This window comes from Hippocampus guttulatus, chromosome 2 (assembly GCF_054856545.1).
Source record: "Hippocampus guttulatus isolate MCC_2025c chromosome 2, RoL_Hgut_1.0, whole genome shotgun sequence".
In the NCBI taxonomy this organism is placed as follows: Eukaryota; Metazoa; Chordata; class Actinopteri; order Syngnathiformes; family Syngnathidae; genus Hippocampus; species Hippocampus guttulatus.
The window spans coordinates 19,002,292-19,018,776 of record NC_141262.1 but is presented as its reverse complement, the minus strand read 5'-3'; the positions used below and the strand labels follow the sequence as shown (position 1 = coordinate 19,018,776).

Here is a 16,485-nt window from a genome sequence, read left to right as displayed (position 1 = left end):
GGGACATCAGTTTGGTGTTCAAGTAAGCAGGACCAAAGCCAATTTGCGAGTAAACTGAGATGAGATCATCATTATTTCAGTACACATGCTTTTTATGCCTTTGTTATTTCATGGTGTGCTGTGAGAGTTTCTCTTATGCTGACCCTGTATTTCACGTCATTGTCTATATTCCAAAATGGAGCCCAAATGAAGGATTTTATTTTTGTATTAGGTATTTTGCATCTTAAAGTATGTCTTCTTCCCCCCAACACGACCCCAGGTTGCAAACAAGTTTATATGTCATTCATGCGTTCACATTTGTGATCTCACATTTGTGCAGAGCTGTATGTGCAGCACCGACATGACAAATGGAAGCTGTTTGTGGTGGGCTTTTGACCACTAAGTATGTTTACTCAGAATAGCGCTCAAGGTGGTTATCGACAGGAAACGTGAGGGCAGTTTAATGCATGGAAGAAAGAACCAAAGACATGCGAATTTGTCTGAGGGGTTATGATCATTTACTTGTCACCACTGTAGTTATTGGTTGTTGAGTAAAAATCTCTTTTTGAAACTAGAAAAGCACTCAGGAGAGCTGCGAGCACAGACCTCTGCTAAGGTGGAAAGATTATATTGTGCATACCAACATAAAGGATTTCAGTCCAATAGTTGAAAGAAGACACATGATGGGCAGAACAGTGGGGAGGAGTGGTTAGCACGTCCGCTTCACATTGGAGAGGTGCAGGGTTGGATTCCGGCTGCGGCCTTCCTGTGTGGAGTTTGCATGTTCTTCGCGTGCCTGCGTGGGTTTTCTCTGGCTACTCCGGTTTCCTCCCACATTGTAAGAACATGCATGGCAGGTTAATGGAGCACTCTAAATTGTCTCCAGGTGGGAGTGCGGATGGTTGTTTGTCTACAGTATGTGTACCCTGCGATTGGTTGGCAGTCAATTCAGGGTGTCCCCTGCGTACTGAACGAAGACAGCTGGGGTAGGCTCCAGCATGCCCGCGACCCTCGTGAGGACAAAGCAGTTCAGATTATGGTTGGATGGATGGAAGACACATTATGCTTTTTTTTCCAGTTTATTCAAACACTTCCCGGGCCTTTGAATCAACATTGAACAAACATAAACATCCTCTGTCACAATACACAAAGGCTAAAGAATTTCTGAATGTCCACTTCTGTTTCGAAACTTTACCGACCCTTCCAAAGACGTTTAAAGAACAAAAAATGACGAGCGACAAATCTAGTGACTTTTTGTAGTGCTCTTGGAGATAACAGAGGAGGAGACGTTCACTCCTCTACATCCAGACTGAAAATAAATGGCACTTGCCCAAAACCACCACAGACAGAAAATCACACATTTAGTGTTATCGGTGGTGGCTGGCCAATAGAGGGCACTCGTGTGTTGCCCCACAAGTCCCCAAGAAGAATTACGGTCAATAAAAATGCAAAATATAAATACTTTGAAATATATGTAGACAGTATCTAATTATAGAAGAGCAGGATAAATATTATATTAATTATGAGAAATGTTTTTTTTCTGCCCATCTGTCCGTGTTGGTGGTCTGTGACGTGTACCGGTACTTTCAGTGAGTACTGCGTGCGTGAAAGGGTGAACGTTACAGTGAATGATGTAGAAAGAATTATTGCGCAATGCAGCACAGCTCCTCAAAGGGTCTGGCCTCAAGTTGAACCTGTCATTGTGCCTCAACAATTTTGTTACGTGGGTTGCTAGCTAACTTTAAGACTGCTTGGCTGACTTGGTGTGGTAAAATGTCATCTGAAGAGCATCTGACGATGGCATAGTATGGTACAACGGTATAAATGTCGACTCAGATTTGACTGTGAAGGTGCCCGACCAAGTCTCAAGGTGGGGTTCTGAAATAAGCAAAGTAGAGCCAAGACCGTGTACACAATGTCTCTCTGACTCATTTGACTCTGTGGACTGACATGAACGGAATGTAGCCAATGGAAGAATGGGCAAAAGGGACCTCGAAGATTTGCTTGCTTCAAGATTCCCATGTGCTGTTATTTATTTCAGTTGTATTGTGGTGACACAAGTGACAACAACACGTTATTTGATGATACAGATCGACCACGCTGTGACATTTTTGCACCTATGGCCAGTCAGGAAGTGTGTGGGATCAGAACGAGTCATACACACAGTACTTCACACTTCTCCTCTCACCGCCACTGTTATTTTGAATGTGAAAGGTCATTCTTTTTTTCGATAATAATACAGTCCACTAGGACTACTGGCAATTCAGATTTTTAAAAATACCGTTGCTGAAGTTGATTGAACCCTTTTTTGTTTTCGTTAGAGGTTACAAAGACTGGAAATGTCAAATAAGCAACATAACGGTAACAATGAAAAGCTGGACTTTGCCAAAAACGAATCGGCGCAGCATTGGTGACGACCCTGATGTTCGTAACAGAATGAAACTATAAGTCTCCAGAAACATTTTGCCCACCAATTTAAGAAAAGTTTTCACCAAAATGAGGCCCATCATAACTTAGGCAGACAAAGATCTAAACCAGGCAAAACAACAAAGGCATTCATCAGTCGGAAGACATTTTTTAATTAATTAAGACAGTGACAACCACTAACGTTAAAATATGTTGTATACTCAAATGCAGTGATTCTCAACTTGTAGATCAGGACCCAAAAGTGGGTCGCTGACAGCTCCAAAAAAATTACACACATTCGAATTTAGATTTTTGTTCTGCAGAACAAAGGTGTACCAAGTACCCACATGGAACATATTTTGGTAAGCGACAGGAAGTGTGGCTGCCTCACACTTAAGCCACTACTCCGTAAACAAATACAGTGCAGCTCAGTCTCTGGCTAGCAAATGGCGATTGATTAGCTTTTGGAGGTACATCAAACTCACTTCAAACGGCTTTTGAAAATGTAATATAAATGTCTTGTCAACAACAAAAGGAAAATGCGGATCCCGTCAGTGCGCCACCAGTCTTGTCTGCTTATAACTGGGTTGAATAATTACAGTTTAAAAGGCGTGAAAGTAAACATTTCAATGCTGATTTTCATTAATTCTATGTCACATTTTATTTTTACAGTTGTAAAACCAAATTGTAAAATGGCATTCAAACCAATAATAAAGAACATCCAATTCAGCACAAAGGCTTCGTAGAGTATTAAGTGATGAGCATGTGGATGTGTTTCATTTAGTGGAGAGATTCCGAGTAAAGTATGAAGTAAGAAAATGCATGATATCAAGTTCAAGCAGAGGATTCACTTTCAGAACACACTTTTAGTTGAGTTTGAGCGGACATACAGTATTTCCACTAGGTTGAGCCGGCACAGGAACGAGCCAATGAAATGTCTCTCTAATCGTCCCCTCCCATTTGATGTGATTCGTTTCAAGTCAGTCAACGTTTGATGCTGTCAAGGCGGATTAGCTGTTCACTTATCTTGCTGAAACGTAGACAAAATGCGGACGGGGCTTCTTCATCTGCTGCTCCTGCTGATCCCATATGGAGGCAAGTCCATACTGAAGGACAACGGATGTGCATACTGTTCATCACCCTTATTAACAGCTGTTTATTTATTTTTTTTCTGCTCAGAATGCGTCGCTGCTACCAAATTTACGACAGAGACGAAGACAGTTGGGCAAAGTGTTTCTTTGAAATGTCCCCGAAAGGACACGTTCGTTGGGAGTCTTTTTTGGATCCGACTTGTTTCTGGAACCTTTCCTGAATTTTTATTTGGGACGTCAACTATCAATTCAGACTTGATTAGAAATGGGACATTTAGCGGTGCACAGCGCATCACAGCCAAACAAATGCCAGGAGAGTTTGTTCTGCAAATTCGTAACGTGCAGAAAAGTGACACTGTGGTCTATTACTGTTTGAAAGTGACTCGGCACGAACTGACGTTTTTGACTGGAACATTTCTTCAGGTCAAAGGTAAAGCAGGTAAGATGCTTTGGGATAAAAATCTAACGTCTCATTTGTTCCATCTCTGTTCATAGACAATTACATTAACTCAGCTGCTGCCACTCAAGACTCGGGGTCTGTTGAGAGCCGCTCAGGACCGTCCGTGACTTTACGGTGCTCGGTCCTCCACCCCCTTGGGAATAAAACATGTACAGACGGACACAAAGTATACTGGTTCAGATCTGGTACAGACGAGGCACATCCCAGCTTCATTTACGCTCATGAAGAATGTCAAAAGGTAAAAAACACCTCGGTGAAGAAATGCTTTTATGAGTTCTCAAAGAACCTCAGCTCCTCCGATGCCGGAAAGTACTCCTGTGCCGTGGCTGCATGTGGAGAGATTTTTATGGGAGAGGTCACCAAAAAAGGTAAACATTTTTTCTTCAGTATTATCAATTGTGTGCTTTCATGTGTACACTATTTTTTTGTTTTGTTTTTCTTGTGTCATACAGTTCAAAATGCGGATGGGTGTGATTTACTCCAGTATCTTATCTATGTCTTGGGAGCAGCTTTGGCCCTGAGCGTCATCTCTTTAGCCTTCCTGATCAAAAAGAGCGTGACCCAAACATGTTTTTGCAGCATAGGTAAGCGATTCTGCACATTAATAATCATCACGAGAGTTTTTTCATCTTTTTTGATCCGGTGAGAAATCCTTCCACGGAGCTCCTCAGATTTGTACACAGCAATTAAACATGAGCAGCACGTGTACCCATAAATGTTTTATATATTTTTCAGAAAACACATCATAATGTCACAAATTCATCCATTTAGAGAATAAAAATGTAATATCCAGAGAATCAAAAAACAAAAACTGCCCTCTGTTATTGAACAATAACAAAGATGTATTTTGTCTGAATAAAAAGTCGAGTTTTTCCGAGACGTTCCAAGAAAGTCGTCATATTGTGACATTGAAGTAAATTTTATTCAAGATATGGCACCTTTATTTTCTAAAAATAATATAGACCTTTATACCTGTCATAAGACACTTATTGTTGGGGGAAAAAACTCCTCTATGAATGCAGGGATATTAAATTTATGTGATAATCGATCATAATAATCGATCTGTTCCGCAAAGCTTTTAACACCTTTTAATCTCTTTTACCCATATTTGCTTTTTTGTTCATCTAAATGTGCTTTTGGAAATTATGTATGCTTGTTTTAAGTGCACATTTTTATCCTGTGTTTTAAGCTCTTGTAAAGTGTCTTTGAGTACGATGAAAAGCGCTTTCAAATAAAATGTATTATTATTATTATTATAATCATATGAGAGCTTTTCAGTGGCCCAAAGCTACGGGAGGGATAACTAATTGTTTGATTGGTGTGGCGGTCCCCATATAAATGCGTATATATTTTTTCAAATGCTATGACATATTATTCTGGGGACCTCCGAGCGACGGCTCCCTCCCGAGTGACTCATGCATTTTCTCTCTCTAATACGCAGCTCGTCCGCAAGCCCACGAAGTCCAGTGGTGTCCAGCAGGTGAGTCAAAAAAAATTCTCGGCTTGTTTGCTCCCATTTTACCTTCTTCTTGTGACGCACATGACTTGTTTTCTCAGAGTGACGAGGACTCTTTGGTTTATTCCATGCCGAAAATAATCGCCAGGAAAAGTGGCAAAGGAGGCCAGACGGATGTGAGACGTCCGGACGAATTCAGTACATATACCGACGTTTGTGTCGTTAGGCGAAATTTCAATGATCCCTCGTTTTGAAAAAGTTACTCAGGAAAAGACGATGATCAATTTTCTTTCACAATAACATAAAAATGTTGAGGTTGTATTTGGAAGTGTCATGTCGTAAAGCGTCATCATGTGCTCATGTTTTACTTGAAAACCGCTGCAAATAAAATTGCTGTATTTCTTTGTTTGGTGCTTTCTACCGCCTTTATTACCGATTTGTCTTACTGTTTATTGTGCATGTTAAATTGCTCCATGTACAGCACTTTGTATACAGCGATGGCTGTTTGAAAGTGCTCTATAAATACTGTTGACTTGACTTGACTTGACCTGTTTATTTTCTTCTCGTGTGTCACGAGTCTTGAAATAAATATGCGGCGTGGTCGTGATTTGACAATGTTGCATGCTTATTCCACTTCGGGCTGAAGTCAGGGTGAAACCATCATGTTCTGCCTCGCTTCAACTTGAAGAGTCGTCAACCACAAAAAGGCTTCAACTTTCCATATGGCAACTGTGGCAGGAGGTCTCAAATGTTTGTGTGTGGAAGTGAGCAATCAAGTCGGTGTGTGTGTGTGTGTGTAGGTTTGTTTCAGAGACATTCAGCATTTATGGTTAGAAGGCCTGAAATGGGCGTGCCCGTGAATGTGTGTGTGTTATCGTACGTTGATTGAAAACTATAAATTGTTCATTGGTGTGTATTTGAGCGAGGCTGGTTTTCGGGCCTTGCGATTGACGGGCACACACTCAAGCATGCAGGATCGTAATCAAGGGTGTCCCCCACTTCTTGCTCACTTTGGGATAGATCCTATCGAAAATGGAACTTTGGACTTTTAGGCATTCCTTTACATGACGGACGGAGTAAATATGCGGAATTTGTTACTTTTGAGATTCATTAATGCTACGTTTATCGTCATAGAGATCTATTTAAACCTTTTGTGTCCGTTTGAAAGGGATCTTCTGAACTCAAACAAAAAATGAATCAACAATTGTCACGTTTGCAAAATAAATAAATTAATCAATAAATAAATAACAAAATCAATTGTAACTACTCCTGTAAAGTCTTCAAGCCCTTTTATTTTGTAGCGCGAGCTGAACGTGACACCTTTTTTTCAGGCCCAATTTAGGCGTCACTCGCTGAAAATGGGTCACTGGTTTGCTCAGAAAAAGTGCAGCGGAAGTCAATTTTCTGCATTTAAGTGTTCCGATACAACAACCTGCAGACGTTGTCGGGACTGAGTGGAAAGACAACGCTCAGCGCCGCCTGTCACGATGACGACCGGACTGACTGCCATCGTGCTTCTCGGCGCACTGTGTGAGTGCCGCGTTGGTCACATGACTTTTGGGATTTTCAAAAGTCTCTCAAGTTTGAAAAATATTCTGCCATTTTATTTTCTCAGCTCGGATTCAAGCGCTGCAGCCGGTGTCTTTCGTCACAGTGGAAGTTGGTGCTAACGTCACTTTCACGTGCCCACATTCCGAGAATATGGGAGACATATTTTACTGGTACAAGATGAAGTTCGGTTCTATAATCGAAACGATCGTGGAGGGCTACTTTGGGGAACTATCCCTTCGAGGTCACTTTAAGAACGTCAGATTCAGAAGTGCCCGTGTGGGTCACACTTACTTTTTAAACATCTCCAGCGTGAACAAAGAAGACGAAGCGACTTACACTTGCCAAGCTGGGACCTCATACAATATGCGCTTCATTCACAGCATGCATTTGCTCGTGAAAGGTAAAGTCTGTTCATTCCTTCATAGGCTTTCCAAGCCCTTTTCGCCATGATGTTGCATTTACTTCTGGGTGGCAAAAAGACTGAGCTTTTCTCCAAATGGCACTTGTCAGTCAACTATTACATGTCATTTTAGAAAGGCAGAGTGATTTTGAAACCGGGCCAAAGGGCCGGAATTTAAAAAAAAAAATCCAAGTTTTTGTCCATCTCAGGCTCACGGCTCACCTGTTTTCTGAAGCTGAGCCATGATCGGTTGTTCCCTGAGCCCTGAGCAACTGTGAAGTACCCTGGCGCCTATTGTTTCCAAACTTGATCAAAGGTCCTATTCCCTTGAGCAGATCCCACACACAAGTCCTTCCACGTGAAGCAAATTCCACAAGCCAAGTCCGTCGAGGCGGGCCAATCGGTCTTGCTCCAGTGTTCGATTCTCTCCGGGAGGAGGCACAATGTCAGCCGGTGTCCGGATAATCGAAACGTGTACTGGTTCAAATCTGGATTGGGAGACTCGTCCCCGCACATCATTTACACCGATGGAGATGATGAGAAGGCCAGAGGGAGCTGCGTTTACCATCTGTCCAAACTCATACAGAACTCATCGGATAGCGGGACATACTATTGTGCTGTGGCAACATGCGGGGAGATCCTGTTTGGCCAAGGAACTCATGTGGAGACACGTATGTATACTAGATTCTAAATTTGCATCCATCTTTATGAATATATCACTTTAAAATAGTTATTGTGCACTCTTGTACCTCCTGACGTGCTTGGAAGGATCTTGACCCGCAGTGGTAGCAGAGTTCATCTGAAGGTTTTGGCAAATTCCAGCGTTTGCATTTTTTTCGGGAGGGGGGGCGGTCAAAGTTGGGGGATTATCATCATTTTGGGAATCTACATCTCCAAAATTGCTATTTTACAGGAAATCCAAAAGACACCATTGTGCGGGCATGGTGCGTGGGAATCTTGAGATAAATCTGTATTTTAAGAAGGAATCCTGATACTGTCTATTAAATGTAGCCTTCTTTTTCTTTAAAGCCAAAGGCTCCTCTTCTGTCACCTGGCTGGGCCTTTTCCCCTTCCCAAAAACGTTTGTTTATAAACTCATTTTGCTAGCTCCTGGGGTTTGTTTTAGCGGTAACCTACCACGGGACTGAGAAGCGCGCCTTGACCTGCGTCAGGAGTGACACACTGTAGACAGATGTAACAAAGAATCTGGTAATTTTTCAAAATAAAACATCTTTCAGATTCAGAAATAAATAAAACGGAAGTAATGTACCGTATTTTCCGCACTAAAAGGCGCACCTAAAAGCCTTCTTAAAAGCTCACAGCGCGCCTTAAAATCTGATGCGCCTTGTGTATGGTCATTACGGTAATATTCCGACCACCCATTCCTTACTCGCGACATGCTGACAACGCAGAGTTCAAATTTAAGGCTATCGGTTACGCAGTTGAACACGGAAATAGAGCAGCGGCAAGAGAGATCAACGTTAACCAACAGCAAGTTATAACATTGACTCGTTAAGTGAACTTTGTCGCTGCTTTATTAAATAAGTTTTACTGACATCTGATCGTTCTGTGGGCGTTTACTTGACCATCGCTCCATCTAGTGAATGCATTGAACATTTTTAAGTCTTATAACGCGGTGTGCCCAATATATGAAAAAAAATTACAAAATAGGCCTTTTAGTGTGGAAAATACGGTAAATTTTTTATTATTTCTGTGAGGCCTGGTACCAAATGACCGACGGACCGGTACCGAAGGTTGCTTACAGTGCGACCATAAACTGGAGTGCACCATCCTCAGAAATATTATGTTCAACCCCTAATTTAAATCACGGCGATTCATAAAAGAGCTTCTGCTCGCCTTTCTGGCCAGAAAAAAAAAAGCTGCTAATACTTCACTCGAACAGTGGCCTCATTAGCTTTCCAAATACTTTTTAAATGTCTAAGAACCTAAAATTATGAGCTGAATACTCTGAGGAAAATAACATTCGAGCGCAGATTCACCATTCGGCAAAGAAATACAGATGTTGAACACAAATGCTCTGACGGATAATGCTTCTGGAGACACACGTATGAAGTAAAAAAAACAAAGTTTAAAAAAACAACAACTCATGAACAGGTCTCACACGGATGACAATAAAGTGTGATTTGTCAAGTTCCTCTCTTTCCTCTCTCAGTATGGGTTGGCTCTTGTTACTTCCTGTTGCGGTCTGACCCTCCGCCACCACCTCAGGGTCTCAAATTAGTCTCTTGCTCCTGCATTCAATGATACATGCTAAAACAGAAACGAAACAACGTGAAAATACAGAACCCACTTTTCAATGGAGTGTCCTGAAATGCAACGCTATTCACAAAAGAAAAATTCAGGATCTTCGGTTTTTTTAAGTAAACTCTTCGGATGAACCGAAAATGCAGCAACAAGGGGCCGTATCGCAAAATTCATAACAGATGTTTGATGTCTGAACGGACATTTTGACACTGTGAGACCACGATGATGAGACGGTCTTCAAACAGGATGCTATCAGCTGGTTGCAGCCGAGGTCATTAGATTTAACTAAAGCGGATATACTAACGAAAAGTAACATTGAGAAAAGCATTTTTTTTTATAAAATTAAAAAAAAAAGGATTTTTTTTTTTTAAGAGAAAACTAACTACAGCTCACATTTATCAAACAAACTAAAATTATGGCGAAAATGTCCATTTCCATCTTGGTCAATTATTCCTGCATTCACTTTTGGGGTTCATTTTAGATTTATGGATTTTGTTACTGCGGAATATCCGCCGCTAAAAAAGAAGGAAGGTAAAACTGTTTGAGAGTTATAGTTTACTTGATTACACACGGAATGACCTGTTCTTTTTCTTGCTCCCGACTAATCCTCCAAGTATTAAGGAAAAAAAACTAAAGCAAATACTAAAGCTAATAAAAACGAAACAACATGAAGCATTTCCCCCCAAAATTAAAACTCAAAAAACTAATTAAAAGGAAAAAAAGTCAAAACAAAATAGAACTTATTTTCTTAATGAAAATGTACTACAAGTAAAAAAATAAATAAAATCCAACTTTTTTTTTCACCCGATACAATCATCTGAAATAGACTTGATCCGCACCGATTTCTGATCACGTGGTCGGATCGACACCCACGAATATCCGTGACTTTTTCTTTGTAGTTTAAGTGAAATGAAAATGCTGGATCAAGCTGTAAATGGGAGGCAGCTGTGGCATATCTCATGTGGTTTTATGTATTCTTGTACTTCAGGACAAAATCTGAAACCAGTTGGCATCGTGCTCGGCGCTCTGCTGGCCTCCGCCATGATTGTGGTCGCTGTTGTCTCGGTCTAGTTTCCATGGATTTCTTTTCTCGAGTAAAGGTTTGGAAATTGTAACAGAACATTCATTGTCCTCATTCAGCTCCAATTTGTTTTCTTCGTGTGGGTTTTGGTACCTGGTTTTGTAAGCGTGACAAATCTCCGCCCAAATCTCGTAACATCAGCAGCAGAATGCAGATCGAATTTGACCACACGTTTAACATATTCTTGTTGAGTTCAGTCTATCATTCTGCTGACAGTCTGGTTGTTTTTAGGCAAGATTTTGGTCTGTAGCTGGAGCATATATGCACGTAATAAATGCATGCTATTAAATATTATTACAACACATCCCACTGGTTGTTTTTCTTAGAAAACAGCATCAAATGTACTATTGACTTGAGTTGTTTATGTGTACAGCCCATTTTCATTTTTTTAAGAGCAGATAGTGTATGAACCTATTGAGAGTGTTTTCTGCAGAGAGGTCAATTCACATGGACATCAATGGTGTAAAACATGGCGCTTGGACATCAAAATGTATCCACACGTTTTTTTGGGTTTTTTTAATGGCGCTTGTCCTTATTAGAGCGGCAGGTGAACAGGAAACAATCAGCAGCAAACTGCATGGTACCAGGGATGGACAACTGAAGGCCAGAGTATATATCTATCTAATTCCTGATCCACTCATGGGGCATGCTGGCACCTATCCCAGCTGACTTTGGATGAATACCGCAGCTCCTTTTGACTTCAGGTCAGATGGAATGTGCATACGTCACCATGATTGAAACTAGAACAACACTATTTACTGTACATTTAGTTATTTTTTTAATTTTTCAGCAATCAGCGACAAAACATGTTGGAAATAAACACAGCAGAAGCAATAAACTTGTCATCATTTTCACGTAAAGCACACGTTGAAGCTTTCACTGGCCAAGAAAAATTTCTACATTCATTGTTGATAGCGACAAAAACTGGTCATGATCATCAGTCATTGACATATTTGAACACGATTTTTTTTTTGGGGGGGGGGTTCTCAGTGAAGTAACTTTTCCAAAACTAATCAGCGTTATCATCGCATTTATGAACCTGCATAATGTCGTTCTCTCATTAGATCGACTGAACTGAATTTGAGTCAACAACATTTTCGTTTTTGCTTTGCTTTTAAATGGCTTAAATTCTTGCCTATAAATGCCTTTTAATGTTGTATCTTGAATTATGTAAAGCACATTGAGTTACCTTGCGTGTGAAACGCGCTCCATAAAAAAAAAGGAAAAAAAAAGGCTGCTTTGCCCAAAGTCCTCCCACAAAAGGCTGGGATGCTCAAGATTTTCAAGCAGTTTCATCGTTTTCGTCTCGTTTGGATTCCCGAAGACAGACGTCGGTGTACGTGCTAAAATCCTCGATGGTTCTTGTACTTGTTGGGCTCGCTTTGCCACGTTTCCTGGTGAGGATGGTCGGCACGGAGTAAACCAAAGAATCCTCGTTTCTCTGGGAAAACAAGTCGCGGGTGTCATGAAAGACGGTGGAAAGGGAGCAAACAGGTGGAGAACTTTTTGACTGACCTGCTGCATACGACTGCGTGTTTGGTCATGGGTTCGCTGACAAGCTGAACAGTGAAAAAAAAGTCTTCAGGTTCTTAAACAGGATTCAGAAGCCGGAGCTTTGGAGTTGTGCAAAATAACTTTTCTGTTATTTAACCCTGGAGAACCCAAGAACCCTTTTCTTCTTTGGAAAATGATGAATTTTACACAAAATGACTGCTATATGTTCACTGAACACCAAAATATATGTTTTTCCAAATATTTAATGCTTTAATCCTAATTTAGGATTAGGGCCAAATTTGACCCTTTGGGATTTAAGGGTAGCATTTGAGTAGCAGAATTTATAGGGGCCACATTTGACCCTGTGGGTTCTCCAGGGTTAAAAAAAGAAAATATGGATTTATGTGTGTGTGTGTGTGTGTGGGGGCGGCCCGGTAGTCCAGTGGTTAGCACGTCGGCTTCACAGTGCGGAGGTACCGGGTTCGATTCCAGCTCCGGCCTCCCTGTGTGGAGTTTGCATGTTCTCCCCGGGCCTGCGTGGGTTTTCTCCGGGTGCTCCGGTTTCCTCCCACATTCCAAAAACATGCATGTCAGGCTGATTGGACGCTCTGAATTGTCCCTAGGTGTGAGTGTGGGCGTGGATGGTTGTTCGTCTCTGTGTGCCCTGCGATTGGCTGGCAACTGATTCAGGGTGTCCCCCGCCTACTGCCCGGAGACGGCTGGGATAGGCTCCAGCACCCCCCGCGACCCTAGTGAGGATCAAGCGGTTCGGAAAATGGATGGATGGATGGATGGATGTGTGTGTGTGTGTGTGTATACATATTTCGGATTGGGCGTGGCTCTATTTTTGTCTAAATGGTGCTAAACGGCTTTTGCATTTCAAGTCTTCACGTGTGCTTTCTCTTACCTTGACGGTAAAAACAAGTTTTTGTCTTGATCTTGTATATGAGAAAGGCCGACACGATGAAGTTTAAGGCCAAAGCAGCTCCCAAGACAAAGATAAGGGTCATTTGAAAATCACACCCGCTGCCGTCTGGATCATGAAAATTAAAAAACAAAAACAAAAACAGCCAACATGACAGCAATTCAAGTGATTTGAACTTTTGGAGTCTGGCACGACTGAAGATAAAATATTTACCTTCAATGATGTCTTTTTTTGCATTTCCCATGAAAATCTCCCCACACGCGGCCACTGCACAAGAGTATGTTCCGGCATCTGAGGAGCTGACGTTCTTTGACAAAACGTAAACGCATTTCTGCACGGATCCATTTTCTTTTTCGCATTCTTCATGTGCGTAAACGAAGCTGGGATTTGCGTTTTCTGTTCCAGCGCTGAACCAGTAAACTCTGTGTCCGTCTGTGCATGATTTATTCTCCGAACGGGAGACGACCAAGCACCGTGAGGTCATGGACGGTCTTGGTTGGCTCCCGTCAGACCACAAGTCTTGGGTGACTGCAGAGACAGAAGGTTTTGTTTCCGGGAGGTCTGAAAAACAAAAGTTAGCTTTGAGTCTCGTGACGTGAATTCTTTTCTCGAAAGAGAATTTATGCTGGGTGTTTCACACATCGATTGCCACTTTACAAAAACTCACATCTGAGGAATTGACAGAGGTACCGGATGAAAGTGGTTTTGCTTGAAACGTGAAATCTTCACGTTTTCTGCTGTGGTGGTTTTGTCAGGCCACTGATTTTTTATTATTATTATTATTATATATATATATATATATATATATATATATATATATATATATATATATTTGTGTTATACTGTACACGGTTTGCACCGATTTCATTAACATTTAATTTACTGATAATGTTCACTGGAAAGGAGAAGGCTCAACACACGATTTTGCATCGAATTTTCAAAGCAACCACACAACAGTTGGAGCATACACAGAAATAGAATGCGACATCTAAGGAGGAGGTGTGTATGTGGCCCTGAAAAAGAACCGGGCGGCCACCGGTTCGAAACACCTTACAACGGAGCCCCCGAAAGTCAGTCATTGACAACCATTTGTCTGCCGTGCAACCAAGGCCTTACATGTTGACCATTTAGATTTTTGTGTTAATTTTCAAGTGATCAAGTGACACAGACTTATGGAACACCCTGCAGTGTGTCATAATTACCTACGACCTGCAGAAATATTCCATTCAGAAATATAATCTTGTTTAACCATGGGTTCCATTGCAAACAATAGTAGACTGCCATGTCGCTTTTTTGCACTGGATGAATGTGCAGAATGAACGATCCTTGCTTTTGTCCTGCTGTGATGCGATCTCCCTTGTTTGGCTCTGACTCAGTTAGACTTTTTGGCAAATCAGAGTTTGAGGATAGATTTAAAAATTCAGGAAAAGCTCCAGAAACAAGTCGAATCCAAATAAGAGAGTCAACAAGGCCACTGTCGCGGGGACATGGCATGGAAACACTTCGTCCAACTTCAACGATCTCTGTTTTGAAGGTGGGACCACTCGTGCATCCTGAACGGAACAAAACACACACACAAAAAAAGGGAGATGTGAACAAGAGTACGTACGTCTCCATTTTGTTTGAGCGCGGACTTGCCTTCGTATGGGATCAACAAGAGAAGAAGATGAAGCGCCATCCGCATTTTGCTTTCGTTTCAGCAAGTGAGCAGCAGTCCCTCCCGACAGCATTAGTGTATTGACTTGAATCGATCTACACCAAAGGGGAGGAAACCATTTCACAGGCATCTGATTGGGCTGTTTCAGGTGTCGGCTCAACCCCAGTGAAAATATGTCCACCAAAACTTTCCAGTCAAAACTTGCATGATGTTCTCACAGCGGCGCCCCTTTGTGAGCTTTATACTGCACAGGTGTCAACCTAGGCACCCCGAGGGGCAGCATTTGGCCCACCACATCAGTTCATATGGCCTGCGAAAGTTCGCCCACTTCAAGCTACTTTCAGAAACATCAACATTTCAAATTTTCTTCATCTTGAGAAATCGCAAACAATTTTGTTGCCGATCTCACTTGTAAAACAAATGTAAGATTACTCGATTCTAATTACAATCATCAATTCATATTTGCACAAACAGCACTGACTCGCCTCCGATTTTAAAACTACTTCTCCACCGATTTGCCGTGATTTGTAACAGGCGACCATTCATTTTTTGGGGTTCCAAGTCATCACAACTTTCCAAATGAAACCATAACTGTGGAATTTGTTTGTTGGGTAATCAAGCCACAGAGTTCTTATTTATTCATTTATTCTGATTTCAATATTGTTGATACAATGCGCAATGTGGTACACGCGTGGTTTGCGCAATCAGAATCCGAGTCAGATTTATTGGCCGTGTATGCAAGAGAATCAAGGAATTGACTTCCCAGTTCCAACCCGTTCAGAGGAACACAGACAGGACTAACATGGGGGAGACAGAACGAGAACTCTGGCTGGCACGTGCAACCAAAATAATAATTAACAAAAAAGAAAGTAAAGTAGGTAAAACAGCCTTTTACTCACCAACAGGCACAGAGCAAACAACTGTACATTATGGAACTGAAAAAAAGGAAATAATTGTGGGATGAGGTCATCTACCTCTACACCTATTTCGCTTTTTCAAGTCAGCCGCAGCAACACAAAATCCGGAACCCTACACTACGGTCTTGGCTGGTCGAAACCCTTCAAACTTCTCTCCCTTCGTGAGCTCTTTTGTTTTCTCAATTTGTTTCAGCTCATGATGTGTGATGGAGGATCACAGTTTTTTTTTTTTTTTTGACACAGCGGCAGATGAATGAGATGAGGTGGAACAGTATGAAGTATGTGAAGCACGCCGATGACCGAATGTGATGCAACACACATTTCCTAACTGGCTGTTGGTACAGAAATGTCAATGCGGTCAGAGCACATCAGCGACATGTTGTTGTTTTGTTGCCAACTTGTGTTCAGTAGTTTGGTGACAACGTGCTGTTGCATGCCAAATGAGACCAAAAGACAAATTCTGATGTCTTGGCCAGTTTCTTCCTAGCTTCAGCTTACCCTCACATTTCCTGTCAATTCTATTCTGAATTGTTGGTCAAAGGCCCACCACAATGTGGAGAGAGAAGTTTGTGTTGGTACTTTAAACCAACACATTTTCCACATCCTTCCTTTCGAACATTGAAAACAGCCATGTCAGAAAAGAAGAGGCTTCAAATACATCTCCAGCAGCAGTGCAAATACACGCAAAATACACTCGAGGTTCCGTTTCAAATTTCATCTTTCTAAAATGATTTGGTTTCAATGTTAGTATGAAGGACTGGCTGGTCAACAAGTGGCCAGCGATTTGCTGGCGACCAGTTCAG

General features: G+C 41.6%; 3 protein-coding genes across 5 annotated transcripts; 2 read left to right on the top strand and 1 right to left on the bottom strand.

Moving 5' to 3' along the window:
* The first annotated feature begins 3,387 nt into the window (after window positions 1-3,387).
* LOC147208796 (uncharacterized) lies at window positions 3,388-5,638 on the top strand. Of its 3 annotated transcripts, XM_086100560.1 has the most exons (5): window positions 3,396-3,906; window positions 3,972-4,304; window positions 4,389-4,520; window positions 5,378-5,416; window positions 5,494-5,638. In XM_086100560.1, the coding sequence occupies exons 1-5, from the start codon at window positions 3,432-3,434 to the stop codon at window positions 5,496-5,498; spliced, it is 984 nt and encodes a 327-aa protein (XP_085956686.1). In that variant the 5' UTR covers window positions 3,396-3,431; the 3' UTR covers window positions 5,499-5,638. The 3 variants fall into 3 exon arrangements, with proteins under 3 accessions (XP_085956694.1, XP_085956686.1, XP_085956677.1); XM_086100568.1 differs by lacking the exons at window positions 5,378-5,416; window positions 5,494-5,638 and having other exon boundaries at window positions 3,388-3,480; window positions 3,565-3,906; window positions 4,389-5,355; XM_086100551.1 differs by lacking the exons at window positions 5,378-5,416; window positions 5,494-5,638 and having other exon boundaries at window positions 4,389-5,355.
* Window positions 5,639-6,833: 1,195 nt separating this feature from the next.
* On the top strand, window positions 6,834-10,993 carry LOC147208795 (uncharacterized). The gene is made up of 4 exons (XM_086100580.1): window positions 6,834-6,922; window positions 7,008-7,343; window positions 7,679-8,014; window positions 10,597-10,993. The coding sequence occupies exons 1-4, from the start codon at window positions 6,880-6,882 to the stop codon at window positions 10,677-10,679; spliced, it is 798 nt and encodes a 265-aa protein (XP_085956706.1). The 5' UTR covers window positions 6,834-6,879; the 3' UTR covers window positions 10,680-10,993.
* Window positions 10,994-11,216: 223 nt separating this feature from the next.
* Window positions 11,217-16,076, bottom strand: LOC147208794 (uncharacterized). The gene is made up of 7 exons (XM_086100539.1): window positions 15,665-16,076; window positions 14,747-14,860; window positions 14,311-14,661; window positions 13,322-13,669; window positions 13,091-13,216; window positions 12,205-12,248; window positions 11,217-12,130 (listed from the first exon to the last, which is right to left on the bottom strand). Exons 2-7 carry the CDS (start codon window positions 14,790-14,792, stop codon window positions 11,972-11,974), a joined length of 1,074 nt encoding a protein of 357 aa, XP_085956665.1. The 5' UTR covers window positions 14,793-14,860; window positions 15,665-16,076; the 3' UTR covers window positions 11,217-11,971.
* Between the last annotated feature and the right edge of the window lie 409 nt (window positions 16,077-16,485).

Coding starts and splice junctions, on each gene's coding strand:
- LOC147208796 (XM_086100551.1), top strand. CDS start 3,432: ATGCGGACGGGGCTTCTTCATCTGCTGCTCCTGCTGATCCCATATGGA. Junction 3,907..3,971: donor AACATTTCTTCAGGTCAAAG/GTAAAGCAGGTA, acceptor CTCTGTTCATAG/ACAATTACATTAACTCAGCT. Junction 4,305..4,388: donor GGGAGAGGTCACCAAAAAAG/GTAAACATTTTT, acceptor TGTGTCATACAG/TTCAAAATGCGGATGGGTGT.
- LOC147208795 (XM_086100580.1), top strand. CDS start 6,880: ATGACGACCGGACTGACTGCCATCGTGCTTCTCGGCGCACTGT. Junction 6,923..7,007: donor CGTGCTTCTCGGCGCACTGT/GTGAGTGCCGCG, acceptor TTATTTTCTCAG/CTCGGATTCAAGCGCTGCAG. Junction 7,344..7,678: donor CATGCATTTGCTCGTGAAAG/GTAAAGTCTGTT, acceptor TCCCTTGAGCAG/ATCCCACACACAAGTCCTTC.
- LOC147208794 (XM_086100539.1), bottom strand. CDS start 14,792: ATGCGGATGGCGCTTCATCTTCTTCTCTTGTTGATCCCATACGAAG. Junction 13,217..13,321: donor AAAAAAAGACATCATTGAAG/GTAAATATTTTA, acceptor TTCATGATCCAG/ACGGCAGCGGGTGTGATTTT. Junction 12,249..13,090: donor AACTTGTTTTTACCGTCAAG/GTAAGAGAAAGC, acceptor TTCACTGTTCAG/CTTGTCAGCGAACCCATGAC.